The sequence below is a fragment of the Phialemonium atrogriseum genome, assembly GCF_030411735.1.
Source record: "Phialemonium atrogriseum strain 8032-3 unplaced genomic scaffold QBC33scaffold_2, whole genome shotgun sequence".
In the NCBI taxonomy this organism is placed as follows: Eukaryota; Fungi; Ascomycota; class Sordariomycetes; order Cephalothecales; family Cephalothecaceae; genus Phialemonium; species Phialemonium atrogriseum.
This window is the reverse complement of record NW_026848139.1, coordinates 2,041,251-2,066,365: the sequence shown is the minus strand read 5'-3', so window position 1 is coordinate 2,066,365 and position 25,115 is coordinate 2,041,251. Positions and strand designations below refer to the sequence as shown.

At 56.1% G+C, this 25,115-nt stretch overlaps 9 protein-coding genes across 9 annotated transcripts; 2 read left to right on the top strand and 7 right to left on the bottom strand.

Annotated features, from left to right (window-relative positions):
• Positions 1–3,562: 3,562 nt before the first annotated feature.
• Positions 3,563–5,879, bottom strand: QBC33DRAFT_525314 (methyltransferase domain-containing protein). Its single transcript, XM_060426804.1, has 12 exons — positions 5,635–5,879; positions 5,528–5,569; positions 5,367–5,457; positions 5,246–5,268; positions 5,150–5,168; positions 4,955–5,083; positions 4,876–4,898; positions 4,776–4,813; positions 4,555–4,692; positions 4,202–4,464; positions 3,950–4,106; positions 3,563–3,885 (listed from the first exon to the last, which is right to left on the bottom strand). The coding sequence occupies exons 1-12, from the start codon at positions 5,695–5,697 to the stop codon at positions 3,840–3,842; spliced, it is 1,032 nt and encodes a 343-aa protein (XP_060288187.1). The 5' UTR covers positions 5,698–5,879; the 3' UTR covers positions 3,563–3,839.
• Positions 5,880–6,110: 231 nt separating this feature from the next.
• QBC33DRAFT_172063 (pisatin demethylase) lies at positions 6,111–8,301 on the top strand. The gene is made up of 6 exons (XM_060422339.1): positions 6,111–6,526; positions 6,586–6,782; positions 6,850–7,199; positions 7,268–7,393; positions 7,477–7,960; positions 8,054–8,301. The coding sequence occupies exons 1-6, from the start codon at positions 6,316–6,318 to the stop codon at positions 8,177–8,179; spliced, it is 1,494 nt and encodes a 497-aa protein (XP_060288186.1). The 5' UTR covers positions 6,111–6,315; the 3' UTR covers positions 8,180–8,301.
• A 665-nt stretch (positions 8,302–8,966) lies between these two features.
• QBC33DRAFT_555131 (endonuclease/exonuclease/phosphatase family protein) lies at positions 8,967–9,878 on the bottom strand (the record flags this gene model as incomplete). The annotated part of the gene is made up of 1 exon (XM_060429601.1): positions 8,967–9,878. The coding sequence occupies one exon, from the start codon at positions 9,876–9,878 to the stop codon at positions 8,967–8,969; it is 912 nt and encodes a 303-aa protein (XP_060288185.1).
• A 1,408-nt stretch (positions 9,879–11,286) lies between these two features.
• QBC33DRAFT_555129 (uncharacterized protein) lies at positions 11,287–11,646 on the bottom strand (the record flags this gene model as incomplete). Its single annotated transcript, XM_060429600.1, has 1 exon — positions 11,287–11,646. The coding sequence occupies one exon, from the start codon at positions 11,644–11,646 to the stop codon at positions 11,287–11,289; it is 360 nt and encodes a 119-aa protein (XP_060288184.1).
• A 1,483-nt stretch (positions 11,647–13,129) lies between these two features.
• On the bottom strand, positions 13,130–17,093 carry QBC33DRAFT_555127 (family 35 glycosyl hydrolase; the record flags this gene model as incomplete). Its single annotated transcript, XM_060429599.1, has 16 exons — positions 13,130–14,121; positions 14,189–14,491; positions 14,550–14,978; positions 15,037–15,187; positions 15,244–15,281; positions 15,344–15,436; positions 15,490–15,692; positions 15,754–15,774; positions 15,833–15,852; positions 15,907–16,041; positions 16,096–16,239; positions 16,292–16,619; positions 16,676–16,720; positions 16,775–16,797; positions 16,862–16,916; positions 16,972–17,093. 16 exons carry the CDS (start codon positions 17,091–17,093, stop codon positions 13,130–13,132), a joined length of 3,102 nt encoding a protein of 1,033 aa, XP_060288183.1.
• A 983-nt stretch (positions 17,094–18,076) lies between these two features.
• Positions 18,077–19,612, top strand: QBC33DRAFT_525299 (uncharacterized protein). The gene has a single exon (XM_060426803.1). The coding sequence runs from the start codon at positions 18,220–18,222 to the stop codon at positions 19,438–19,440; it is 1,221 nt and encodes a 406-aa protein (XP_060288182.1). The 5' UTR covers positions 18,077–18,219; the 3' UTR covers positions 19,441–19,612.
• A 379-nt stretch (positions 19,613–19,991) lies between these two features.
• Positions 19,992–21,233, bottom strand: QBC33DRAFT_172000 (uncharacterized protein). Its single transcript, XM_060422338.1, has 3 exons — positions 21,141–21,233; positions 20,715–21,075; positions 19,992–20,657 (listed from the first exon to the last, which is right to left on the bottom strand). Exons 2-3 carry the CDS (start codon positions 21,038–21,040, stop codon positions 20,102–20,104), a joined length of 882 nt encoding a protein of 293 aa, XP_060288181.1. The 5' UTR covers positions 21,041–21,075; positions 21,141–21,233; the 3' UTR covers positions 19,992–20,101.
• A 401-nt stretch (positions 21,234–21,634) lies between these two features.
• On the bottom strand, positions 21,635–22,066 carry QBC33DRAFT_525294 (uncharacterized protein). The gene has a single exon (XM_060426802.1). The coding sequence runs from the start codon at positions 21,995–21,997 to the stop codon at positions 21,722–21,724; it is 276 nt and encodes a 91-aa protein (XP_060288180.1). The 5' UTR covers positions 21,998–22,066; the 3' UTR covers positions 21,635–21,721.
• A 364-nt stretch (positions 22,067–22,430) lies between these two features.
• On the bottom strand, positions 22,431–24,319 carry QBC33DRAFT_171991 (soluble quino protein glucose/sorbosone dehydrogenase). Its single transcript, XM_060422337.1, has 3 exons — positions 23,887–24,319; positions 23,062–23,809; positions 22,431–22,997 (listed from the first exon to the last, which is right to left on the bottom strand). The coding sequence occupies exons 1-3, from the start codon at positions 24,184–24,186 to the stop codon at positions 22,615–22,617; spliced, it is 1,431 nt and encodes a 476-aa protein (XP_060288179.1). The 5' UTR covers positions 24,187–24,319; the 3' UTR covers positions 22,431–22,614.
• Positions 24,320–25,115: the final 796 nt, after the last annotated feature.

The window sequence follows — 25,115 nt, the reverse complement described above, 5'->3', positions numbered from 1 at the left end:
AAACGAAAGTGAATTAAATGGAAGGGGAAACGAGGAAGACAAGGCGGTGGCGCCTAGGTCCACGACGTTGACCCCTTACATCATGATTTCTCGTGGAACAGAAAAATTACGAAGGCGATTTGCTCCCCAGCAGAGCTTACGGCAGAAAGAATATTCCCAGTGTCACCTCCTGATAATACAGGACGAAGGGTTGATAATTGTTCATGGTTCTCGTCTAGCTACTCCAGCAGTCTCCATGAGGCAGAACAGAAGTGCCTGAATGGACATGGACCAGTTGTGTTGAGTTGTACGACCGTAAAGAATCCTCCACATCATCCAAACCCGTACCGACTGTCAATCCCAAGTCCCATACCGACGTAGAATCTAAAACTCGAACTTGCGAATGTCCATCGTGGTGGAAGCGGCAGCGCCCATGACCATATCGGCTTGCTAAAGGGCGAAAAGGTTAGCTCTGTATCGACCAATTGGGAGTACGAGAAAAAAGCAGGAAACTCACAATCTGCTGCAGGGAAACCTCATGCGAGAGCATGTCGATAGTGCACTCATCCAGCCCAGCCTGCCCGGCGATTTGCTCCAGCTGCAGCAAGTCGCGTCGGATGCTCTCAGCCCACCACTGCGCGCGGATTACGCGGTCCTGGAGGTCCCTGAGGTTGTACTTTGCCTGGTTGACGCGCTTGCGCTCGAGCGACGCACTGTCGGCAGCGGCCGAGAGGAGCTGGAAGGGCACCATCTTGGTGCGGGTCCCCAGCGCCTTGTCGATGCGGGAGGCGGCCTCGACCTTCCTGTACATGTCGGCCAGCTCGTCTTTGCGGGCGTGTACCGCGTACTCGGCGGTGCGGATGGCCGAGGACACGCGGCTGAGCTCGGTCTCAACTGCAGAGATATGGGCCCGTAGATCGGCGCGGATGGACTTGGAAGCTTCCTGGATGGCGGTACCGGTCAAGAGCTCCGCCTTTGGGTGAATAACCGGAGCCATGTCTGTGACGGATTATGGGTTAGCATACTGAGTGGGCAGAGTATGTAGCCCGTCGTAAGGGGTAAGGGGGATTTTAAGGGCAGGTTTGAGAAGGGGTCAAGATAATGATGTGGAATATTTCCAAGCCAGGAAGCTGTAGATATATGGTCAAGAACTTCCACCTGCGACTCCTCCTGAGAGAAACTGTCGCAAGTGTGGTCGGCAAGGAATACCCCTAACCTCAGGGAGAGGAGAAGCGGATCATCGACTTACCTAGTGTATTTTGCACCTTGAACGGAAGCTTTGATGAAGTTGCACAATATTCCTCGATGAAGGCGGGATCTAGATGGTGCCGATGATGAATTGTGATACCGGCACCAAAGGTTGGGTTGTTGGATTTTCGGAGTGTGGGTTGGATGCCCGGTGATCTGAGGTGTGGTTGTGGTGAGAGTGGTGGTACCTACGTAAACACGTGAATAAGAACTACCTCTCAACCTCCTCTGGACACCTTACGCGTCACGCGTCACGCCTTACAACTCTAAGGAATACAAAGTGAGTGGGTACAAGGTGAGATAGGTGTTCACTGGGAAACCAAGACCCCAAGCACATTGGCCTATCAAGCAGGGCCATGAGTGCTCATATACATGTACCTGAAATCTCTGCCTTCCTTGATATCCAAGGCCCTCCTGCATAAAGCCAATGCCCTTTACCGGCTTCATCCTGCCTGATGGCCATGTCTCAGATATCAACTCAAGGCATAGCCAGTCTGTGTTCCCTGGAGTGCTGCAACAAACCTCAGAGTCAAGATATTTCATTGTCAACAGGCCCGATTTCTAACCCTTTGGCTCAAGAGACAGGCTCTTTTGGTCCGTCTGCGCTGCCCAACTGCGTCCCTCTTTATTTACCTTGCCACAGATACATGCTGATATCCATGCAAGGCACAGCTTCCTTCCGGTATCCCTTGCCAGACAATTCAGCAAGTCATTGTCTCTTGCAAAATAGGTATGTACTGTGCATAAGGACGCCACCAAAACTTCTCTTTCGTCCAGTGCTTGCAGAAGTATTACAGCAGCCAGCCAGCCACTTTGCCAGAGAGTAGACAAATGGCATGGGCGTTGATGGATGGAATGTAAACTAGTTTGACTACCACTCATTGCTTTTTTTGTTTCGCAGGAGGCACTAATGTCCGCAAACATACAGCAGACAGAGCAAAAGATTCCACAAAGCAAACAAACCTTGTAAAACCCAACCTCAAGACGTGCAATCTCATGGCTGACTTCTCTTAGACCCTCAAAGTACTGGTACAGAGAATAAAGCACCCCCGAAACAAGAAACAACAGCCTCCCCAACAATGAACAATCCCACCCCAACATTCCCCAGCTCCCCCTCCTCCCCCCCGAGCTCCGCCAGCAGATCTGGGCCCTTTCCCCGGCCCCCCGCCGCGTCAGCATCCGCCCAGCCCGCACCCCGACCGGCGGCTGGACTCTGCGCTGGGACGTCGCCGACCAGCACCGATACCCGCCGACGCTATCGGCCAGCCGGGAGTCCCGCGCCGCGACGCTGGCGCAGTACCCGCTGCTGGATGTCTCCGCCGGCGGCGCCCTCGACACCCTCAACGCGGCCCCGGCGGTGCGCTTCCACCTGGACAGGGACGTGCTGCACCTGGCGCAGGGGCCGACGGGTGACGGGGACGGGGAGGAGCCGGTGCCGCGGAACGTGCTCGAGCTGGTGGCCCTGCGGCACCCCGAGAGCGGGCGCAGGCGGGAGTGCGGGGCCGGACGGCACTGGGGATTCTGGAACACGGCGCTGACAGGGTCGATGCTCGAGTGCGTTGATCTCGGGCCGGGGGCGCAGCCTAGGCATGTCCATAGCAGCGTGTCTAATGTGCTGTCTATCCGGCATATCGGGTGGGACTGGGGGGTCCTCTCCGAGGGGCCTGGTGGGACCCCCCGGCCTTGCCACGGTAGCTATGCCGACAACTACCAGTTCTTGTTCTGTCTGTTCAAGCACTGGGACGACCCTGGCAGACGGCTGGAGACGTGCTCGTTCTGGACCCGGCCGGCGCTGGGGTGGGGGGCCGTCGTCGAGGGCCCGCCGACGACAGAGATCCGCATGGCGTCGCACCTCTCGGCCGCGGTGGTCGAGGGCGCAGACCTGGTCCCCGGCGACGCGGCGGCGGTGGGCCGGCTCCTCCGCACGCACGGAGCTGTCCTCATGCGCAAGTGGAGGCAGGAGCTGGCGCCGGTGCAAGACGACCACCCTCGGCGGGTGTCGCAACGGGCCTTCTTCCAGGTCGTCGATCCGGGCGTCCACGTGGAGGACGAGGAGCTGTTGCGGATCCTCCGGGCTGTCGCGTACAGGCCGGTGCCCGAGCGCTTCCTCGCGTATACGTCGCAGCGGGGGTTGATGCCTGGTCGCCTCATCGATACGAAGTTGTTTAGTCCCCGGTTGCTGGAACCGGAACCTCATGGTATTTGCTTGCGAGCTTTTGGGTATGACTGGTAGTATGGGGGACTGAGTTTTAAATTTCCTTCTTGACATTCCAAAGCTTTGAGAGAGACTGGCATGGTAACGGGTAAGTCAGCACGGTCAGGTCTGCGACGATTTTCCTTATCTAGCCTCCATTTCTGAATACAGTCCTACACGGTTGGACGGGTCTGATGTAAATTCTGCAATAGGGAAGGACTCTATGATAGATGATAGGTATTGCAGTGTAGCTTTGATGCACGTTTTCCCTTTGTCCAATTTTCAGCCCTCCAGTGAACACCAGACTTCCAACTTGGCATCTTTGTATTTTTCCCTTTCTTTTTCAAATAACCCCGGTCATGATCTCATAATCTCCAAGTCGTGTCGTGTCCCGTAACCCCCAACCAATGGCCCAGTGCTAACTTCCGGCCGTCGACTCAGGCTTTTGCGCATACACCGCGTACCTGGACAGCGGGTCAGCTCGATGTCGTGACGTGTGGGGCGGGGAAAGAAGAGGAGAAGACTCACACTGGCCAGTAACTGTGGATGGATTTGTTTTTCATGTCCTTCCTCACATCGACCAAGAACACCTCCACCTCCTCCGCGGACCAGCCGAGGGCGCGGGTAAACAGCGCCATGCTGAGGCCCGAAGCCCCCTTGCCGAGATCCTCGTAGGTCCACATCCCTGTTTGTCTCCAGTTAGCCCCAATCCAATCCTGTCATCCCCCCTCTTCCGTTTCTCCATCCGGGGCCCGGGCCCGAATCCTCAATCCTGCTTACCTAGCTCCTTGAACTTAGGGTCCTTCGGCCAGGGGCTCGACGGCCACTTGTATATCGTCTGGTGGACGTTGGTGAAGCCCGCGGCGGCCAGCTGCTCCTTGTAGAACTTGGGGCTATCGAGGGGCCGGTTCCACTTGGCGGCGGCCTCGAGCATCAGGTTTCCCCACTTGGCGGCGGCGCATCCCTGGGGCACCGTTCCGTCGTCGCTCTTGAGTTCGAGGAGAATGTCCGAGATCTCGAGCCAGCCTCCGGGTGCGAGGTTGCTGCTTGAGAGTCAATGGGAGTTCCCTTGATTCGTTCTCACACAGTGCAGTGCGATGTTGAGGGAGGGGAGGGGGTGGGGATCTGGTTACTCGTAGCTTTGCTGAATGAATTTCGGCCAGTCGGCCAGAGAACCGGTCAGCATTCGCGCGTAGATGAGGTCGAATTTGCTGGAGAAGGTCCAGGTATCCTCCAGATCGTCGACAAAGAAGGATACGTTGGGTGGAATGCTATAGGGGTGGGGAGGTGTGAGCAGATCGATAGTTTCTATTGGCGACCAAACAAGCCGTCCCGAAGGGGTTCCGTCACGTACAAGTCCGGTTGTATGGGGCTGAGGTCGACTCCGGTGACCTGATTGGTGTTTGAGCTACGTCGCCGTGGAGGGTGACATTCTCAGCGCGACCAAGACTTACATGTGTTTCTGGATGTTCATCGGCTGCGAAGGGGTTAGCAGAGCTCACCCATGTGCGGGTTAGAGCTCTCTTGACATACCGAAATCTATGGCCCAGATACCGGTGCCGGTGCCGGCATCGAGGACTCGCTGAAGAGGTTTATCCCCGCCAGCGGGGCACGTGTACAGCCTCTTGTCGAAGGTCAGGAGATAGAGGTGATGCTGCAGATCTGTTTCACAAATCGAAACGATCAATCTTCTGGCTCAATTGGGAATCCACTGATTAGAGTTCTCACCCAGGCGTTCATTCTCGGACTGGAAGGCACTTCTTGATCAGCTTGTTGCTGCTGCAAGCTTATCTGATCGCGGCTCGGCGGCACGCTGCATCTCACCTCGTCATTCGGCAAGACGTAACCTTAAAAAGGGGTTTGCTGTGTTAGCATTTTTGGCACGGCAAATGGACAAGAAGGACGATTGGGGTTGGGGGGAGGGGCAAAGCTCAAAAGTGCGTACGTCCTGCCCTAAACGCATGGTATCTCCTTCCATTCTCTTCGCGATAGCGCATGATGCTGGATGTTATCGAGGTCGACGAGCTGCAAGCGGACTTTCCGTGTCACCCCACGTTAGACAGAGCTCCACGTTCCGAGGTGATTGCTGCAAAGATGGGAGCTTACCAGGTCTACGCCGGGATCGATGCCCTCATCACCCTCATCGTCCTAGGGGGAGCCTTTCAGTGGTCTGGTGGGCTCAGATGATGTTATTGGAGAGAACGTGAACGAACCGCGGATGCCACGAGTGGTTCAACATCGGAATTGATGGCGGTCAGATGTGCCCGACCGGTCATATTTGACGCGAAGGAGGGAGCACCTGGAAGCGGAGGAGTGGGCCGATTTGACGTCGGAGATTTGCGTGGTGGTGATTTTGTAATTAGTCGCGTGGCCAAGAGTAGAATCCTAGAATCCCTCTCTTCCTTTCCTGAGGTTCTTTTTGGGGTTTTGTGCGTGATGCTGAGCTCACAAAACTGGCAAATCCCCCGCCCCACGCTTGCAATCAAGCATTGAGGACCATCCCGAACCGTTGCATGACTGGCCCCACACCGCCATGGATCCGCCCACTGCCGCTTGGGCCACCCCCACTCCGTGGCTGCTGCACCGGCACCGTCCCCGGCGGTGGCGACCGGGATATTTTAGTGCGCCCAGCCAATTGCGATGATGGATTTTTAAATAGATGCACATTATCCGTAGAGTGGCCCTGTTTCTGGGACTGATCGTCGACTGCAGGGTTGCACGACTGGCGGACCGCTCGGGTAGTGGATTGTGGACGAGGTCATCAATCCCACACCCTGTCACCCACAGGCAATGTCATTACCATAGCAGACGGGCCCCCTCGTGGCGGCCAGGCTTGTGCAACACGCCTGCTCGTTCCAAAACGTCCACGGTTACACGACGGATCTGGTGTTACAATGGCGCGCCCTCTAAGTCCTGTTGTTGCTTCTCTTGCTGCCGTGGCGCTGCTCCTCGTCGTCTGGACCATCTTTTCCACCGTCCGCCAGTATTTCCGGCTGCGGCACATCAAGGGACCAGCCGGCACGGGAATCTCGAAATGGTGGCTTATCCGGTCTGTCGGCGGTGGAAGGACCCATCTGGACATGTATGAGGTCTGCGAGAAATACGGTATGCTCGCAGTCGCAGAGATTGGCTATGCTCACCGACTGACTGACTGATCTTGGCAGGTTCGACCGCCCGTGTCGGGCCCGAATATCTGATCACCAGCGATCCCGACCTCATGAAGCACATGCTGAATGTGCGCACCCCCTACAAGCGATCGAACTGGTACGATGGTATGAGACTCGATCCGAACAAGGACAACGTCCTATCCATGAGAAATGACGAGCTGCACGGAAAGCTGCGTTTGAAGATGGCCGCGGGGGTAAGCAAGCTATGGCCAGAAACGACAGGCGGCCAGAAACTTCTGACTGACACTTTGGCGCACCCAGTACTCGGGCAAGGAGGTCGAAAACCTCGAGGCAAAGATCGACGAGAACCTGCTTCGCCTGATCAACCTCCTCGACACCAAATACGTATCCGCCGACAAGCCATTCGACTTTGCCCGAAAGACGCAGTACTTCACCCTCGACGTCATCTCCGACATTGCCTTTGGGAAGCCGTTTGGTGACGTCGCCACCGATTCGGATGTCTACGAATACGTGTCGACGATGGAGAGCAGCATGCCCACCATCATCGTGACTACGGTCCTACCGTGGATCATCGCCATGATGCAGTCCCCGCTTTTCAAGAGCATGGTTCCGTCCGATAAGGACTCGATCGGCCTTGGAAAGATAATGGCGTATGTCGTCTCCCACCTTTGGCCCCCTTATTTTATCATTCGGTTACTGATGAAGGCCTTCGAACTAGGATTGCCAAACAAGTTGCCGCCGAGCGATTCGGGCCGGACAGGAAGACCCAGAAAGACATGCTAGGCTCGTTTGTGGCTCGTGGACTCACCCAGTCCGAGTGCGAGTCCGAGATCCTGATGCAAATGTAAGTGACCCCTCCTCCCTCCCTACACCGCGGTGGCACACAGAAAGCCCCGATTTCGTTCGTCGGCTCATAACTGCACCCAGCTTGGCGGGATCCGACACGACCGCAACAGCCATCCGCGCGACGATGCTGTACATCACCACCAACCCGCGCGTCGTCCACGCCCTGCGCGCCGAGATCGACGCCGCCCGGCTCTCGTGGCCCGTCATCGCCGACGCCGAGGCGCGCGACATGCCCTACCTGCAGGCCGTGATCAAGGAGGGCCTGCGCATCTACCCGCCCGTCACCGGCCTCATGGCCAAGGAGGTGCCCCCCGGCGGCGACACGTTCAAGGGCGTCTTCCTGCCGGGCGGCACCAAGATCGGCTACTGCGCGTGGGGCATCTTCCGGCGGGCCGATGTCTGGGGCGAGGACTCGCACGAATTCCGGCCCGAGAGGTGGCTGGACGCGTCACCCGAGAAGCTGCGCCAGATGGAGGACACGCTGGAACTGGTGTTTGGCTACGGCAGGTGGCAGTGTCTGGGGAAGAATGTGGCGCTCATGGAGCTGAATAAGGTATTTGTTGAGGTTAGTCCTTGTCGTTTGGTCCGAAGTCTTTGACCCTCGAGATGGGGCTGCGTATCTAATTGCTGGCTGACCGACTTGTTCACGTAACAACAGCTTCTGAGGAGGTTCGACTTTGTCCTTGTCGACCCTACGAATCCCTGGCACTCCATCAACTGTGGCATCTTCCTGCAATCCGAGAACTGGATCAGAGCTTACAAGCGAAGTGAAGTGGCGGCCTAAATGATCATTTCCCGCTGGTCAGCCAGCGCCTTTCAAATTGGCCCTCCCTTTGCATAACTTCCTATTTCTTACCCGTCAACGGCCTATGAAGCGACGACAGTTTTCTCTCACCGCACATACCAGCCTTGACATCAACTGTAGGTAACTTGACGGTTCTCAACCGCTATATACTCAAATTATCTACATATATCTGCCTTCCTCGAGGCTGGATGGGGGGCGAGATTGGATATCCACATTGGCTTGATGATGCATTTGGATAGGGAATTCTGGAAGACTTGGGGCATTTGTAGGAGAGCGAGTCATACCTTCTTTTACGAACGCGGCTGTACAGGCAGCATCCAAGGCTCTCCCCAACCGGTCCGGCTCAAGAGCGTCTATTCACAGGAATTTGATGTCTCGCTATTCCCATCTCGATTCCTTCCTTGACCCCAACCCTCTAACATTTTGCCTCCATGCATCTGCCACTTTCCATGAATGCTGAAGAAAGAGATTAACGATGCGTCTTGTATGTCTTGTATGTCTTGTAGTCAGTCAACATAGCTAGGTTCGCTATCTTGGAGAGCTGTGGCAGAGCCGCGAGAGCACTAAACGCCCGACTCCAAAGATGCTCTCAGTTCAGATAGCTAAGCAGACGATGTTTCTAATTCGAATATTGAACACATCTCATAATATCTAAGTGACGGGGTGATGTATAACTGGTGAGACTGTTTGTCTTTCTGTTAGCATACTCGTGATCAACTCTCTCCAATTCCGATACACCAAACTTCAGATAGGACTTACAAACCATTCATGCCACAATCCGGAGATCCCCGACAACTGCCCTATGGTCGCTCAGGAAGACGTCATCCCGGGTATTCGAAAGCACCTCATATCTGTCTACCACCCACAATTTCTCTGCCGGCGGACCCAACCATATAAAGTCGATCCGTGTCGGCGTATCGTCCGGGGAGAAACCCGTATACGTCTCATACGGACCAAACCGCCTTTCCGAGCCAGCCGCAGTGTACAAGTCCTCCGCGCGCCCGCTTCCCTCCATCGCCCGATAAGCATCCTCCCCCGGCGACGAATTGAAGTCCCCCGTCAGCACCACCGCAAGCGGTCCCCACGCCTCCCTCAGCGCCTCAATCGTCTCAAGCACGACCCCAACGCCCTTCTCCCTCGCCTCAGAGCTGACATTATCAAGGTGCGTATTGGCAGCAATGAACCGGCGCCCATCACCGCCGACCTGCTCAAACACCGCCGCCGTGACGACCCGCCTGCTCCCGGCCCCCCACCCAAACGACGGCACCGCCGGCGTCGGCGACAACCACGCGGTCTGGGAGTGCAGCAGGCGCGCCTGCGCCGGCCGGTACAGGATCGGGTTGTACTCGCCGGCGGCGGCGCCGTCGTCGCGCCCGACGCCCACGTGCGCCCAGTCGGCGCCGAGGTCCTCCCTGATGTCGCCGAGCTGGCGGTCGAGGACCTCTTGCATGTTGAGGAGGACGATGGCACCGGCGGGCGCGGTGGAGGCTAGCTGGGCTAGCTGGGTGGTGAGGAGCGGACGGCGGGTTGGCCAGGGCTTTTCGCCTCTTGCTGGGGAGGTGGTTGCGTAGCGGATGTTGTGGGTGACTATGCGGAGGGGTAGGTCTGGAGGGGCTGGTTGTGAGGTGCGTTGGAATGGGGACAGGGCCATGTTGAGGAGTGTTTTAATCTGGTCCATGGTGCTCCTCCGAAAAATTGGTGCGCAGACAGCGATTTCGTGTGGTCTTGTGATACTTTGAGGGTTGGATGAGATGGTTCCTGAATGGTTGATGTTCTTATGTTCTCGACTTCCAGCTTGCGGGGATGATCCACCTTTTGCGGAGGACAAGGCGTTTGTCACCCGCATCTTCTTTCCGATCGAGATATGTACCCGTTTGACATCCTATGAATCTCCGGATTGCAAAACATCCTCAAAATCGATGGACAACGTGAATACCCCGGATTCCGTTTCCAGCACATCCTCATTTGGCACCCCACCGCGAAGACCCCCGAGGATTGATTGGCAACGAATTTTGGCCGAACCTCAGACGAAGAACAGGACACAACGCAATCATGCTTGTAAGCATCGCAAACAAGCTAGGCAAGCTAGTCCAGCCCGAAGACCTTGCCCAGATCGAGGACCTAACTACGTAATTGCACGGCATGGTTGGCGGGAATAGTAGCGGTGATGAGAGGGTCAACGGTGAAAATGACACCTGGCCGGTTACTAGGATTCTGAGGGCATGCACCATTTGTTCTGGAGGCAGGTGATCTATGCATTCCAGGTGTCAGAGCTCTCGGCAGCAATGATGGCGTTAGCCGCAGCAGTGGCAGCAGCAATGGTAGCCTCGTTAGTGACGGCATTAGTAGCGGCGGTGGCTGCAGCAGCAGAGGCGGCATTGGTGGCCTCCCTGATGGTGGCCTGGGTGACCGTGGTGGCCTCCATGATGGCGACCTCGGTGGCTGTGGTGGAGGCCTGGATAGGCATCCCAGATGGCAGCGGCCTGCCAAAATATTAACCAGGTGCTGGAAAATTAGCAACAGCTGTTATTGCTGTCGCTGTCTATCGCTCTTTCCATCGCTATCTATCCCTCTTTCTGTCACTGTCTATCGCTCTTGCTATTGCTGTGTATTGCTCTTTCCATTTCTATGTATTGCTCTTGCTATTGCTGTCTATCACGCTTACCTTCACTGTCTATCGCTCTTTCCCTCGCTGTCTACCGCTCTTTCCCTCGCTGTCTATCGCTCCTTCCCTCGCTGTCTATCGCTCTTTCCCTCGCTGTCTATCGTTCTTTCTATCCTTGCATATTGTTCTAGCGTAGTGAGCATTGGTGTGGATGGGCGTCGGCTTTTGGATCTTGTCCAGAGGCAGGATATTGCCCTCCAGCAGTTCGTCCAGGGTGTCGAACCCTTCGACTAGGCCTACATTCATCTTCTCCTAAGCCGTTTCATAGTGCCAACAGGCGCTAAGGCTGTGTTAGTTCAAGGTCCCTCGAAAAGACATGTTAGCCTTGGGTTTGGCAATCTCAATGTTAATCTTGCCCAAGTCCCCCGTGTGCAGCTCGTCAAGTTTGTCGAATTTCTTGCCATGCTCCTTGACTGCCTTCTCAGCGCTTCTTGAGCGGGAGAGACTCGCGGATCCGTCTCCCAAGAGACTTCAGCCAGGCCTGCAAGTGACTGCACACCTTGGGCTGCTCGAGAGCTCGTTGCTTGTTAAACTCTTTGGCGCGGTCCATGAAGGCCACCATAGCCTCGATCCGGTCCATTGTCTCGGTGTCGGACGTGTCTGCCTCTACAAGTGCGGGTATCACGTACTTGACAAACCGGAGGAATGGCGGTCCTTGCCTTTGGGTGCCGTGCACAAAGAAGCCGGTCGAATACAGCTTGCTGTAGATCATTGACTCGCGTTCGTCCCAGTCCGGTATCTTGGACTTGATGCTGTTAATCCACGTGTTTCTGTGCCACATGATGCAAGGTTGGCCGTTAAGGGGTGGCAAGCGCGTAGAAATCTATGAGGGTTGTAGGTGAGAAGGAAGGATAGCGGCGCCGCAGATAAAGTGGAGTTGGATATTCCAGAGAGACGCTCTTCAATCCAAGCAACCATTCCTATTCGAACAAGCAGCAGAAAGAGAGAAGCGCCGTGGGACGACAGGAGGAAGGGGAAGGTGAGAAGAAGGAAGAGGAGGGTGAGAAGAGGGAAGAGGAAGGTGGTAGGGAGGTAGGATTGTAGGTAAGGCCTGATTTTGTAGGCAGACAGTGGTAAGTCAGGATGTTTCTGAATCTAGACTGAGGCGGTTAGTGCATCACAGGTGGCAGTTGCTTTTGTTGTTGCCTATTGCTGTCGCTGTCTATCGCTCTTGCTGTTGCTGTCTGTTGCTATTACCGTTACATCCGTACTGTCTATCGCAATTGCTATTGCTGTCTATCGCTCCTGCTATCACTCCTGTCACTCTTGCCGTTGCTGTCCATTGCTATTGCCGTTGCTGTCCATTGCTATTGCCGTTGCTGTCCATTGCTATTGCCGTTGCTGTCCATTGCTATTGCTGTTGCCAACTTACCACCTGCCCGCAGAGCAAATGGCGCATGCCCGCAGAGAAACTCCCTATTTCAATATTTTAGAAATGAGACCTAATATTCTCGACCGGGACTTCCCACGTGGAACCACCTCCCTTACGCTGCCACTCCACCACCGATTCCCCAACCCGAACCCGAACCGCAACCAGTGCCCCAGAACAACGGATTCGAGCTGGGACCAGCCAACGCATTCGACTCGGATGAAGAGCGAGACCAGAACTCGATCATGTTGGTCACTATCGCCAACAAAGCGGACAAGGCCCAGAGCAAACTCGATGAGATCCTCAAGACTCTGAAGCATCCACACATCAACGACGTCACTGTCGACATCGGTTCCATGATCGCCAGTTGCGGCGAAGGCAACGTCGTGCTGACCAAGCCAATTATCCGCGGAGACAGGCTGTACGCCACACCTGTCCCTGCCGAGGTGTGCATCGGCAGCATCACGGACCCGAAAATACTCAGCAGTATTTCGATGCTAAACTAGAACTAGTTGGACCAAACAGCAGGGAGTTGCGGTTGCACATGCGATAGCAATTTGCGCTCGCAATCAGTTTACAACGCGTCTTGCACATGTGATAGAGGTAGTCAAAGCAAACCCGACCCCATCTACCACGTGGGTCGACGTTGATGCGGCGAGCAGAGATAGAGGATAAGAAAACAGCCGACATCGAGGACCGGAAGAAGATCGAAGCCCAGGCAGTCAAGCGCTGCAAAGACCTCATCCACAACCACAGCATGGTCCATCTACCTGACCGCAGCGGTCCTCAATCTCGAGCCCCCGACCAGAGCCACCTCCCCCGTTGAAATATTGAAATATTGGCAATTAATCAGACCTAGGTGCTGAAGATGACGTCTCTGTACTAAGACTTCCGGTCAAGCATACTTCAGCCTATCCTCCGTCCATCCCGGCCTCAAGTGCGCCCCGTCAAAGCCCATATCGAAGCTGCTCGAATGGACGTAATCCAAATTCCATTCAACCCCGACCTCCGCCCCCTCGGCACTCTGGCTCCACACCGTCACAGCAACAGTGTTATCCCCATCATAGTCAAGGACCCCAGGCGGGACCGGAAAGTCGACCTGGTTACCGATATACGGACTAAATCGCCCATACTGGTACCCATTGACGAAAAGCAGCGCCCGCAACCGGTTGCTACTGCCGCCGGGGACCGTCAGCCGGAACGTCACCGCAACATCCAGCCCCCGCGGAACCCGCAGCGGCACCACCGTCCGAAACACCCTTATCCCGGCTCCCTCCACGCGTAGCCTCGCGTCGCCGTCGCCACCGACGTCCGCCCATTCCCACTCCGTGCCGGTTTCGGGGAACCCGGGCAGGTGCGCACCGACGCGCTCGGCGAACAGGCCTCCCTCGTTGAGGGGTCCGCGGACGCGGTCCAAGGCGGCTTCCGCCCCGCCGCCGCCGCCGGCGATCTTCCACCCGCCGAATCGGTACCCCGGCCCCCCGGATGCGCGGTCAGCGGCGGGTCCCAGGAGGGTGGCGTTGGATATGCCGCGGGGCTGGACGGCGGCCTCGCGGAGGTCGTGGCCGGAATTGTCCATGACGATGACGAGGACGTTGTCGCTGTCGGCGTGGAGGGTCGCGTTGTCGAAGGCGAGGGTGAGTTGGCCCTGGCCCGCGTAGGAGAGGCCGAGATAGGAGCCGATGAGGCGGGAGTTGAGCCAGGCGGAGAAGCCGAAGGCTAGGCCACCTGTTATGTCGAGGAAGATGCCTGTGGGTGGTTCGGGGGTGCTGGGGAATGTCGCCCTGTAGATGTGGTTGCCTGTGTGGATGCCGTAGTCGTCGACGTAGAGGACGGGGTTGTGGGCGTCGGGCTTGGTTGGGTTGAAGGTGGTGGTCTTGTTTGCGTCTAGAGACAATCAGTATAAAAGGTGAGGGAGGTAAGGTCCTGGGCTACTGGAATGGTTTCCACTTACCAACCCAGGCGTCAGATGAGGCGGAGTAGCTAGTCTTAATTTCGGGCAGGCTGTCGAGTGATTTCCATGGACCGAGGCTTGGTAGTTTAAAGGAGGCTGGACCCTCCAGGGTCGCCTTCACCAACTGTCCATTCTTGGAAATAATTTCCAACTTTTGACCATTCCAGGATATCGAACAGGCTGCTCTCGGAGCAAATACGTAGATAATCGTGGTGTCAAGGTCAAGGTCTCCTGTTAGTTCAAGAGTCCTCGTTTCGGCGTTCAACTTGGCCGAGCGAACCAGGTATGGCCCCTGGACCAGGACTGCGACAAGTATTCGTCAAACAAACAACCTACCACAACCCAGATTATTTTTACTTACCAGTATTGTTTTCCGGTGTCAACGGATCGCTGCCCAAGGACGGGACCCAGAAGTTATACGCAGCACTTCGATCCAGGAGAACCACGCTGGACCCATCTGCAAGATCGACCAGTGTCATCCCCGGCCCTTGTGTGTATGAAACTGTGATATTTTCCTCCCCGCTGTGGAGCTTCAGATTTGTTGAATCCTCTCTTGCCGACCCGTCCGGCGATGAGATCTTCGCAGAGGCCACTCCATTGATGGCAAACTCCCCCGACTCCCCTGTCGGAAGCCAAAGCACAAGGACCTCTTTGTTGTCGATGATGGCATATGTAAGGACCTCGGCAGTGGAGTAGAGGAGTGTCTTGGAGCCAAAATTGAAGTCGGTCACGATGATCTTGGATTGGTGGCCATTTATGGTAATTGTTCCTCCGTGTTGTGGGATCCAGACTAGACGAGCACATAGTCAGACCCTCGGCTTCCACATATCGGAGTACTTTAGACTTACATGTTCCCTCTGACGTATTCACTTTCAATTTGAACGTTTCTAGCGTGCCGGACGGAGATGATTCGTGCATGGTAACATAGAATGCCGCATTGGTGTCAGGGTTCCGTAACTCAGCAGTGGTGATTGCCGAGTTGCTCGAGTATTCCGTGTTCTAGAGCCGTAGACTCGTCAGACAACCTCAGGTAGAGGGAGTTGGCTGTGACTCACATTGCCAAGACGATCTGTTTTGGCGAGATCTTTGGCCACTGCAAACCGTATGAGTTGCTAGACTTCTTCTTGTTTGTTCGAATTGTTGGCCAGAGCTTACCTCTGGTAAAAAGAGTGAGGAGCTTCGTCTCGTGGTACTTGTCTCCAATCGCCCTATTTTCCGATATTGGCGACGAGTAGTCATAACTCGAGGCTTCGAGAGTTAGCGAATCCAGCAAATCGAGACGGGGGGCCGGTGCTACTTACCGACGACAGGGCAGGCAAGCCAGCCCCAGTTGGTCCCTCCATATAGCATATACAGAGAGATTGCCGTCACTCGCTGGTAGATGAGGTTGCGGTAGAACATGTTGGCAAAGTCGACCCCGATGTCACTGGGACAACCGCCCTGTGGCCCGCCCCATGGATTATACGATCCACCCTGGAACTCGGGCATGGAGTTGGGCTGAGTTCTAATTATAAGCAGGTCAGTAATTATACCGTGTATGGGTCTGAGTCCCGTACGAAACATACGGAGATTGCTTAGTGAAGTATCTAGAGGCGTGTAAGCATGTAACCGCCACGAATATGATCATGTGCAAATGGGACTTACGTATAATAGTCCACCACTTGCTGCAGAAGAATGAGTATGCAAATGGATGGTTTTCAGGGGCTCCAGCGACTCACATAAGCGACGTATTCCCCATTCGTGCCGGTACACTCGCTCAGGTTGCAGCTCCAACAGGACGGGTAACTGTCGAGTCCTACAACATCGACATTGCCAGTCATGTTCGAGAAGTCTTTCGACCAGGAGTATCCGCCCTTTAACGGCGATCAGCATTGCAAGGCAGCTACTCCAGAGCTGCCTTAGCTTACCATGTTTGGCGAATTGTGGCTAAGAGGAACATCGATGCCGTTATCTCTAGCAACGTCCTCGAGTGCCTGCATGTATCCGGCCACGGGGGGGTTTAGAATCTTGTCCGGGATGCTCTTCCACTGCCCGTCCAGCTCGTTCTCGATCTGTATATACTGTGAGTCATGCGACAAGGGCAGGTGGGTTACAGGGGCCAACCTGGAACATGATGACGTTGCCGCCATTGGTGATCAGATGCGGTTTGACTATCTGGGATACCGTTGACCAATATGACATCCATGCATCAGTATACTTTGTATCGTTGGTCCTCAGGACACCGTATTCACCAGTGGTGAGCCATAGGGGGTATCCGCCAGCATTCGCCTCGGCATTGACATACGGGCCTGGCCGAATGATCATGTACATGCCGAGCTCCTTTGCTAACTTCATAATGGAGGTGAAGTTGTGTGCTCCACTCTCAAAGTCAAGAGAGCCTGGTGACGACTCATGGTACCCCCAGTGGTTGTAGATGGAGAAAGTGTTGAAGCTAGAGACGTGTAAGTTGGCTCTTCCAATCCGGGGTGTCGGATATCAAAAGCTTACCCAGCAGCTCTAATCTTCTCCAACAGGTCTCTCCAGAGCTCGGGTCTTTATTTGTGTCAGTTTGACTCTACAGTCGCGCACACACACCGATCAACTCACACAGGCAACCTCCAGTAGTGAAACTGCACGACATTAGAAACTGACTCCAAGCAATTGACTTCAAGGTGTTAAACGGGCACTAATTACCTCCCCAGAGAAGACAAAAAGACGCTGGCCATTGATGATGTAGCTGTAATGGTCCCTGAGAGAGACTTTAGTGCCTCCACGTCTCTTGATGGCGATGCATGTTAACCTACCATTCCACAGACGTCGTCAACCCGTTGTTGTGTCGGGGCCATTCTTCACCTTGGGCGAGGGTCGCGTTTAAGGCTAACAAGGCCCACAATGCCAACCCGAACAATCGCGAGAGGGCTGGCATTTTGGATTTCACACTTGACGTACAATGATGGGAGAAGGGCTAAAGGCGAACAGCCATTCCGGAGCACGGTATTCAAGAAATCAAGGGATCTGGGCTTTTATTCACTTGATCTAATCGCACCATAAAGTCTGCCAGCCAGACATCCCCGGAGCGGGGGATTTGGAGATGCGGGACAATCTCTACCGAGCAGAGGTTGGTGAGGGTGGTTATTGGGGCGCAAGAGGGAGGGATCGGAGGCGAGATCGGCACCGATGTTACAGTGACCAGATTTATCCGGCCCCAATCCTGGACAGTCTCGGGCCAAGACGACCAGTGGGTTTAGCTATTCCGTTGGGAGTCGGAGAAAACTATGGCTCCTTGCCATCATGACAGGGCCCGACTAACTTGTCGTGAGGCTATCCCATTATCACCGTGACTCTCGGGTTGCTCCTGATCAAAATCAAGGTGCTCAGCGATGAACTAGGAGACGGCAATATAAAGCTTGGAGGGAATTTGATTGCTAGCTCACAGGCTTGACAGATTATAGTAGACATTTCTAGAGTTCTAGTTGAGTTGCAAGTGCATAGACAGGATCAGGGAGACGTTGATGATGCTAAAGAGCAGGTCTTCATCCCTAACCTTAGCGCTATTTCCAACCAAGTGACAACACGCTTGACAATTAGCAGAGCATTCCTGCCCAGGCAGAGAACCGAGACGCTCTCACTGCAACGGGCAGGTCCTGAGTAAGCGCCTGGTCCAAGGCGGCGCGGCGATGGACCGCGTGGCTGCTAGACACGGTTTTGACTAGGAATGCTGGCAGTGACGTAAGCCCGGACGAACCTCCAGATGTCGATCTCCGAAAAGCCGAAGACCGTATTCAGCACCACCTCCATACTAATCTGGCTGTGGCGCACAGACAAAGTCGGCACCGTCGAATCATCGGCCTTCGGTCCATACATTCTCGGTCCCGGGCTTACGGCCCTTACTCAGCTATATCCGGGCTGACACTGTTATATATCTTGTGCTGACGACGACCAATCTCCCCATCAAGATCCTTCTTCTATTTCACATCTTCGCAATTTCCAAAAGCCCACTTCCATCCACCCAAGTTGTTTGCACATCCCATCACATCCCACATCCACCAAGCATGCCTTCCCCCAAAATCGCAATCATCGGCGCCGGTCCGTCCGGCCTCCTCCTCGCCCGCCTCCTGCAAGTCCACTCCCTGCCCTGCACCATCTACGAAGCCGAAGCCTCGCGAGACGTGCGGAACCAGGGCGGGACCCTTGATCTGCACCCGCGAGCCGGGCAGCTCGCGCTCAAAGAGGCCGGCCTCTTCTCCGAGTTCCAGAAACACTCCCGTCCCGAGGGCGAGGCCATGAAGCTCATCAGGCCCGACGGCTCGGTGCTCTGGGACGACAATGGCACTGGCCAGGCCGAGGCGGGAGGACGTGACCGGCCCGAGATCGACCGCGTCAAGCTCCGGGATATCTTGCTGGATTCCCTGGAGGAGGGGACCATTAAATGGGGCAAGAAGGTCATGCGCACGGAACCAGATGCATCATCCCCTGGCAAGCATAATATCGTTTTCTCCGACTATACATCCGAGACCGGTATTGATCTCCTCGTCGGCGCCGACGGAGCCTGGTCCAAGGTCCGCCCTCTCGTGACTGACGAGAAGCCCTTCTACTCCGGCATCTCGAGCATCGAGCTCTGGGCACTGGATGTCGACGCCAAGGACCCGTGGTTGAGCTCCTATATTGGCAAGGGATCGTGCTTCCTGTTCGACGAGGGCAGGGCCATGCAGTGTCAGCGGAATGGGAACGGATCCATCCGCGCGTACGCCTCGCTCCGCGTCCCCGAGACCTGGATCGAGGAGTGCGGGATCGATTTCGCGAACCCGGTTACGGCCCGCCAGGAGCTGGTGGACAGGTACTGGGCCGACTGTGCCGAGGACGTGAAGCGGGTCATCCTCTCTGCCAAGGACGAGCTCATCCCGCGCAAGATGTACATGCTCCCCGTCGGAGTCAAGTGGGAGTCCAAGCCGGGTGTTACGCTGATGGGCGATGCGGCGCATCTGATGACGCCGTTTGCCGGGGTCGGGGTGAATGTGGCGTTGGCGGATGCGATGGAGCTCGCGAGGGCGATTGTGAAGAGGAAGGAGAGTGTGGTGGCCAAGGTCAGGAGTGATGCGTATAATATTGGGGTCGCCGTGGAGGAATATGAGAAGGAGATGTTTGAGCGGGGGAGGATGAATGCCGAGAAGACGAGAAAGAATCTGGGGCTGCATTTTAGTGCAGAGGGGGGTCAGGAGATGGCGGGACGGTTGAGAGCACATGCTGAGGCAAAGAAGGCAGAGGGCAAATAGGGGTTGGGGTTACGTACTGAACTAGCACTTTTTTCTCTTACAAGCACTTATACCGTCACTCATATCGTCTGGTTGTCGTCGTTGTCATTGTAGTCGTCGGCCCTCCCACCCCAGGCTGCTAGCCCCAGGCTGGTAGAGAATGGCCGGTTGCTCCTGTTCGTCACACCAAGGGGTAATTCTGAACATGCTTCGAGTATGTCCTGGCTCTGATCCGACCTCTCTTCTGTGCAATGATTCTAATCCACCCACCCCATCTAGTGATGGCGACCACAAGATGCGTATAATCAGTCCAGTCAGCTCTCGGGGTCTCAAGTGAAGAATCGGATTCGCGGGTCTTCGATCGTTCGACATCCTTCTTGGGATGATACCTCGCCTGGGGGCAGAGAGATCGGCAGCAGCTGGGGCACAGTGGCCCAACAGATCGGTAACGAATCAAGGACATGAAGAGAAAGTTTGACGTGGTAGGGTTTCGTCGGGAGATACTTCCTGAAGATCGGGATAAAGGTAATAATATTCAGCCAACTCTGATTATGCGCCTCATAACCAACAGAATGCTTTGGTATCAAGCGGCCGCACCAGTTGGACCCCCAACCCTCTAAACGCACCTTCCAGAGTCCCACGTCCTCACTACCAGCCAGCGTATCCTGCATCTCCGACCTAGTTAACCCCTCAACTCAGTCGGAAGGTCGCGGATAGCTCTCTGCTCAACGGGGCTCAGCACGATCCAGAAGTACTTCTCCAGAGCGCGCACTCTCTCCTCCTCAGTCTTCAACTCCTCCAGGGTCTCGGACTTGTCCCCCACCCGCCTCTTCACATAGTCCTTATGCAGGATCAGCAGCCCCGTGAGGTCGCCGCTCGCCTCGTCGCGGATCATCCTCATCGCCAAGACTGTCTTGACGAAGTAGCTCCGCGGCGAGGTCATTGTCCTCAGGTTCATGACCTCGAAATCCGCTGGGAAGAACTCGACGGGTAGGAACGAGTACATCTCCTTCCAGGGGGCATTGGCGTCTTCCTGGGCCGAGTAGACCCACACCCGCTGGCTCGGGTCGCTGTGCTCGGCGAGGCTCCTGTGCTCCAGCTTCCCGCGCACGGGGAGCACGCCGTCGAACTCGACCCCCGATTGCAGGGGTATTGGCTGTATCGAGCAGTTGGACCCGAACCCGACGTCCACCGCGTATCGCTGACCCTCGATCGTCACGATATTGACCATGTGGGACCTTGGGAGACTGTAAACAACAACGAAACCTGACTAGCTTGCGTGGCGGGGCTCGTACAAACCCGTGAGCCCCCCATCCGGCTCCCTGACCCTCCCACCGGCGCTGAAGACGGTGTACCCTAGGCTGCGCAGGACGATGGCGAAGAAGGTGTTCACCTCCATGCAGTAGCCGCCGCGGCTGTTGAGGACGATCTTCCGGAACAGGTCGTCCTGGTCTAGGGAGAGAGTGCGGTGGGTGGAGTAGTGGATTGTGACATCTTCAAAGGGCACGCGGGCGAGATGGCACTTCTGCAGGTCACCGAGCTGCTCCAGGGTCGTCCCGGCTGGGCGACCGGGGAAGCCGATGTGGCGGAAATACTGGTCGAGTTGGGCTTCTGTGTACATGGTCGGATGCACCCCGAAGGCGGAGGATTGGATACCTAGGAGATTTGATTAGATTGGACAAAGGTAGAATCCAGGTCAGTCCCATGGAGGGAGATTTTACGACTTGACTCCAAGTTAGTGGTGGAGCCCCGTGCTTCCCCGAGAATGCTCCGGCACCGGACTCGGCAGATCGGAGTTGAAGTTTTCAATTAGCCCCGCTCATTTCCAAGGTTTGACAAAGTTTCGGGCCCGAAAACCAGCGGAATTCTTCTCGGCATGATTGATGTAACGGGCTCAGGTGCCGGGATGTCGACGATAGACCACTCGCGACGGATTGGAAAGCTCATTGGAGCCGGCGACTCGCAACCCTGACAGATCTCGCTGAATCGCGTGCAAGCAACCAACATAACGTAATCAAGCCGTTGTCGGGGATTAAAATCCCCAATCCCAAACAAAGCTGATGATTAATGCCAACCCTGCGTCCCAAGTGCACGTACACTACTTTGTATTAATTAGGGTACTGTCACCTGAATGGCCTCCTGAGCTCCGGGACCTGTATTGGATTTGGCCACACCAGGTTGCATGCATTAATATGGCGATGATATCATTGGTATTGGTCCGTATTGCCTCTGGAAATTTGGGTGCGAAAAGCAAAGGCGTGAAAGACCACAACCCGGGCCAAGCGATGCTACCTTGATCACCTCACCATACCCTGTCAAAGCAGCCCATTGCCGCGTTTCGCGGAGAATATTCCCCCAGCCCGACCAGACTTGTCGCAACTGCCGACGTCCGCCCAGCACAGCCCTTGGACCTTTCCATCCTTCCACCCAACCACTTCTCCATCTCAGCCCGTCCCAGTCTTCCCCAGCCGTGCCCTCCTCCCAACGAGGTAACTCCACAGCGAATGAAAGGGAAGAACAGAAGAACAAAAAGCGGAAGCGAAGACGACCCCCTCATATCCATCACACCCACCCACATCTCGAGCCCACCCCCAATTCCGCCTTGCCTCGCCAAGCAAACGCACCGACTCGGAACCCCCACGATGTGCTCCCCAAACAGGGAAGGCAATTGCTTGTTTGCGCAACCTGTGGCCCCCTTCCCGCCACCGGTGGCAGGCCGGGACGACGAGGTTGCAGACGAGCAGGAAAAGGGGCATGCGGTGGAGGGATTCGGTGTTATGAAGATGAGGAGTAGTCGGGAGACTGTACGAGTGAGGCTAGGGAGGTAGGACACAAGTGGGTGAAAAGATCAGATAGACTTCCCGCCGAGGAAGAATGCCCCGACCGGGGCAAACTGCGCTGACGATGATGCCGCCACATCTGAACGCCTAGACGCCAACGCTTGAACCGTCCCCATGACAAGGCAAGGTAGGTAAGGTAAAAGAACAGCAATACGCTTCAAAATGACATTTTTGCTCAGACGCACGCGACGCACCGTTTGGATGTTCGTCCTAATACAGTCAAAGACAGGCTTGGGCCTCGAAGTGATTCCAAAGTTCAGCGAACTAACCCCCTTTAACGGCCCCAAAAAGGCTTCGTCTCAATCTCAACACCAATTACAAACTCGCATTATACGTAGCAACCTCCGACTCCTCTTTACATAACCGCGAACAGCGCACCAACAACCGCGACAGCAGCAGCATACCCCAACGCAGCAGTCGACCTCACGCCGGCGCTATTGGGCCCCTTTGTGGACGTGACGATGGTGCCGCTGGCGGTGGCGGTGGGCGAGCCCTTGGAGGTGACCTGCTGGAGCACGTAGATCTCGCCGGTGGTGTCCGACGTCAGCCACAGGCGTCCAGCGCTGTCGAAGGTGAGGCCGGCGGGCCGGAAGCAGTTCTCCGGGCACTCGTTGTCGTCCGGGTTGCTCATGATGTCGGAGAGGGCGTCGGTGCTGGTGATGGGCGCGGTCGGCTCGCCTGTCTTGGGGTCGAAGGTCAGGGAGGAGATGCGGTAGCCGACGGGGTTCTTCTTGTTGACTGCGTTGTGGTTTGGTTAGCGCGGTGAACTAATTGGTCAGTTTGGGGCTGAAGTTGCACGTACAGCTGCCGTGGAAGGAGACGTATGCGACGCTCCCATCGGTGTTGAACTTGATGTCCAGCGGCGCCTGGTGGGGAGGGAAGGTCAGGCGGGGTGGGACGAAGTCCTTTGCACAGATCTCGTCGGTCATGGTGCTGTTCTCGGTCATGGCGAACTGCTTGCCGACGGCCAGGCCGTCGTTGTCGCCGATCTCGGCCGTGTCCCAGACGGCGAAGCAGTTGGGGTGGCCGTAGTTCTTGGGCTGGCCCTCGACCGGGTCGCTGAGGAGGCCGTGGAAGTTGAGCTCCTCGCCCGGGTTGTTCTCGTGGATGTCGACGCCGTCGCGCGTCACGTCGTCGATCGAGTTCTCGACGCTGTAGATGCCTCCCGAAGTCGGGTGCTCGGCGACGCCGACCGAGTTGCGGAGGCCCCAGCCCAGCACGCGGCCCGAGCTGTCGAAGTTGTAGGGCTTGGAGTCCGAGGTGAAGTTGGAGAGGTCGAAGGCGCGGATCTGCGAGAGACCGGACGAGAGGACCGTCGCCCCGGCCAGGTCGTCGGTGCCGCCGCGGGAGACAACGATGTAGCCATCCTTCTTCTTCGAGACGAGGAGCGTGCGAGTGACGAGGTCGTTGTTGCTCATGTTGTCAATGATAACCCGCGGGTTGTCGCTAACTGTGCCGGTCTTCTGATCGTACTCAAAGGCAAAGACTGACTTCACGGTAGAGGCGTAGATGGTCTTTCCGTCGTTTGAGAGGGCAAGGCCGTGGTTCAACTGCCGGGGGAGAGACGTCAGCAATGCGCACTCTGAATGCGCCTCTCTCTAGCCGCGAACTATCGCGAAATCCTTACCCCTGTGTTGTCGACGAGCAAGGTCGATTTGTCGACCTGGAGACAGGTTCCGCCGTTGTCCTTGAAGGTTATCCGCGAGAGGCCCTTGCCGCTCTCGACCAGGAGCAGGGCTCCGGTGCTGTCAAACTGCAGGCTCCGAGGCTTCTTGAGCCCGTCAGCGACAAGCTGTGCCTGCCATCCGCTTGCGACCGAGGGTGCCTTGTAGGCGGGGACAAGGACGGACGAGCAAGACTGCGCGAGCACGGCAGTGGAGCAGAGCCCAGCAGCGAGAGCCGCCTTAGCAACATGGTTCGTCTTCATGATGTCTGTCTGTCTACCCGACTTCGAGTTCGAGGTTGCGCGGAGGGGCGAGGCGAGTAGAGCAGTCGTTCGCTTGGTCCCAGGAAGCAGCAGCAGGGTGGCCCGAGAGTCTGGATGGACGGGTAGCCTTTGTGGGGAGGATGTCAAATGTCTTAAGGTGGCCCCCGGCACAACAGATTAGATAGTAGATAGCCTAGACCACGAGTAAGGTGGGACGGCGGGGTTCATCCAACGACCGCATCCTCGAGATGTCGAGTCGAGCCATCCATGAGGGTGGCCATCCACAGCCCACACGGCACACGGCACGGGGGCCGCGAACAGATGCACGGCAAGCTCATGGTAGCCATCCAACTTTGCATTGGCTGCAGAGCAATTGATTACTCAATCCGCAGAAAATCGATAATCTGTACTTCGCGCAGTAGGGCTTCCAGCCCGCGCAACTCCACGGAGCTCCGCGATCGGACCAATCACGCACCCCTCAGCCCTGGATCCCTGAGCTGGGGCTTCCTTGAATGCGCAGACGGCGAAAGCATGGTCCGGCCGCTGGTTGCCCCGCCTTCGAACCATAAACCGCACACACCCGACCACACAAAATGACAGGGCCAAGTGCTTGGCGCCCTTTTCAAAAAGAATGGTTGAGAAGTGGGGGTTGGACCACGCTTAGCGACGTAGGCTAAAGTTGGTACCTGTACTATGTACTATAGTACAGATAAACTTGCTCGTGGAGGGGCAGGGGACCAGTTCGAGCACGTGGGAGGGGGAGAGAGGAAGTGGGGAGAGCGAGAATGGAAGAAACAAGACCGAGTGAGACCAGCCTCCCGCTTCAGCGCTACCGACTCAGTCCAGCGCGGCGAAAATGCAGAGACAAGACGGCATTGCTGGTTACATCGTCGTCTAGCCCGGCTAAGCATTCAAAATAGTGCTGCATC